General features: G+C 58.9%; 1 protein-coding gene across 1 annotated transcript in view; it reads left to right on the top strand.

The window, feature by feature from the left end:
- Positions 1–1274, top strand: part of ALDH1A3 (aldehyde dehydrogenase 1 family member A3) — a 30341-nt gene that overhangs the window by 5911 nt on the left and 23156 nt on the right. The window contains 2 exon segments of the mRNA XM_025041235.1: positions 485–614; positions 907–968. Of these exon segments, the coding sequence (XP_024897003.1) occupies positions 485–614; positions 907–968 (192 nt within the window).

Genomic DNA, 1274 nt, shown 5'->3' on the forward strand with positions numbered 1-1274 from the left:
CTTCTGGGCTCGGCCGGTCACTCCCTCCACGACGTGCCATCAGCTGGACTACGTCCTCCGTTTCTCTTGCGTTGGAGGGAGACAGCTAACCCTCCAGAAGCTTCTCGGGAGTGTGCGAATCCGTGTGGCCAGGTCACGCCGCTGAGGCTGCTGCACGCTGGACGGACGACCACGCGCTAGAGCATCCTGCCTCCCAGCGAGGCCGCACGTCGTCCCCACGGGTGCTGTCCTTCGTGGGGACGCACGCTGGCGCTCCGGCCGACCCCCCGGCTCTACGCATTCCGAAATCAGAGCGCCCCGGAGGGTCCAGGACGGCTCTGATGTTCGATGTAGCGTCTCGCTTTCTGAAGAGATGCCCCTGGCTGGGAGGGGCGGAGGGCGATGGCCAAGCGCACTCTCCCCCCGACCCCGTCCAGCCCCGTCCTTGACCTACCGTGGAAGCGAAGGAAAGGCCAGGCCTGAGGCTGCCGTCTTCTCGTTACAGACCCTGGAAACGATGGACACGGGCAAGCCGTTTCTCCACGCCTTCTTCATCGACCTGGAGGGCTGTGTCAAGACCCTGCGGTACTTCGCGGGGTGGGCGGACAAGATACAGGGCAAAACCATCCCCACAGGTGAGCCGGGGTCTTTCGGGGGTTCTGTCTTCCCGTTCCTCCCCGTCCGTCTTCAGAGCACCCCTGGTCTTCTCCAGGCCTCCCCCCGACCCTGCCCCCAAAAGGAATGGCCCTCAAGCCGATCTTTCTTCTAAGGAGTTTTACTTTCGAAATGGAATTTAAAATCGCTTTTTTGCATCCCAGACGAGACGTAGAGCCGGCACCTCCGTGGGTTGCTGCGTTTCTTTCTTGTCTTTTTACCGTTTAAAAGATTTTCACCGAGATGAATCTAGCATCGTAAACTCTCTTCTAGATGACAACGTCGTGTGTTTCACCAGGCACGAGCCCGTAGGCGTCTGCGGGGCCATCACTCCCGTAAGTAGGCGGCTCTTCTAGATAGAGCTGTGGGGCTTTCCCCACCTGCCCCACCTCAGTCCCCTCCGGCCCCTGGAACCAATTTCCACTGGGTTTTGGTTTGATCAGATCGAGATTAATTGAGCGTTTGCTTTGTGGCATGGAGCTTGGTGCTGGAGGGTTATCAAGATGGTTTCAACATCATCCCTAATCTCAGGAGGTGACTCCAGGGGGTGCGACGGAAGGCATCGTGGGTTCCTAACGGAGGAGGCAGGAATAGCTGGCACCCCTAAGGAGACAGTCTCTTACACGGACCTCGGAGAATAA

The sequence above is a fragment of the Pteropus alecto genome, unplaced genomic scaffold (genome assembly GCF_000325575.1).
Source record: "Pteropus alecto unplaced genomic scaffold, ASM32557v1 scaffold59, whole genome shotgun sequence".
NCBI lineage: Eukaryota > Metazoa > Chordata > Mammalia > Chiroptera > Pteropodidae > Pteropus > Pteropus alecto.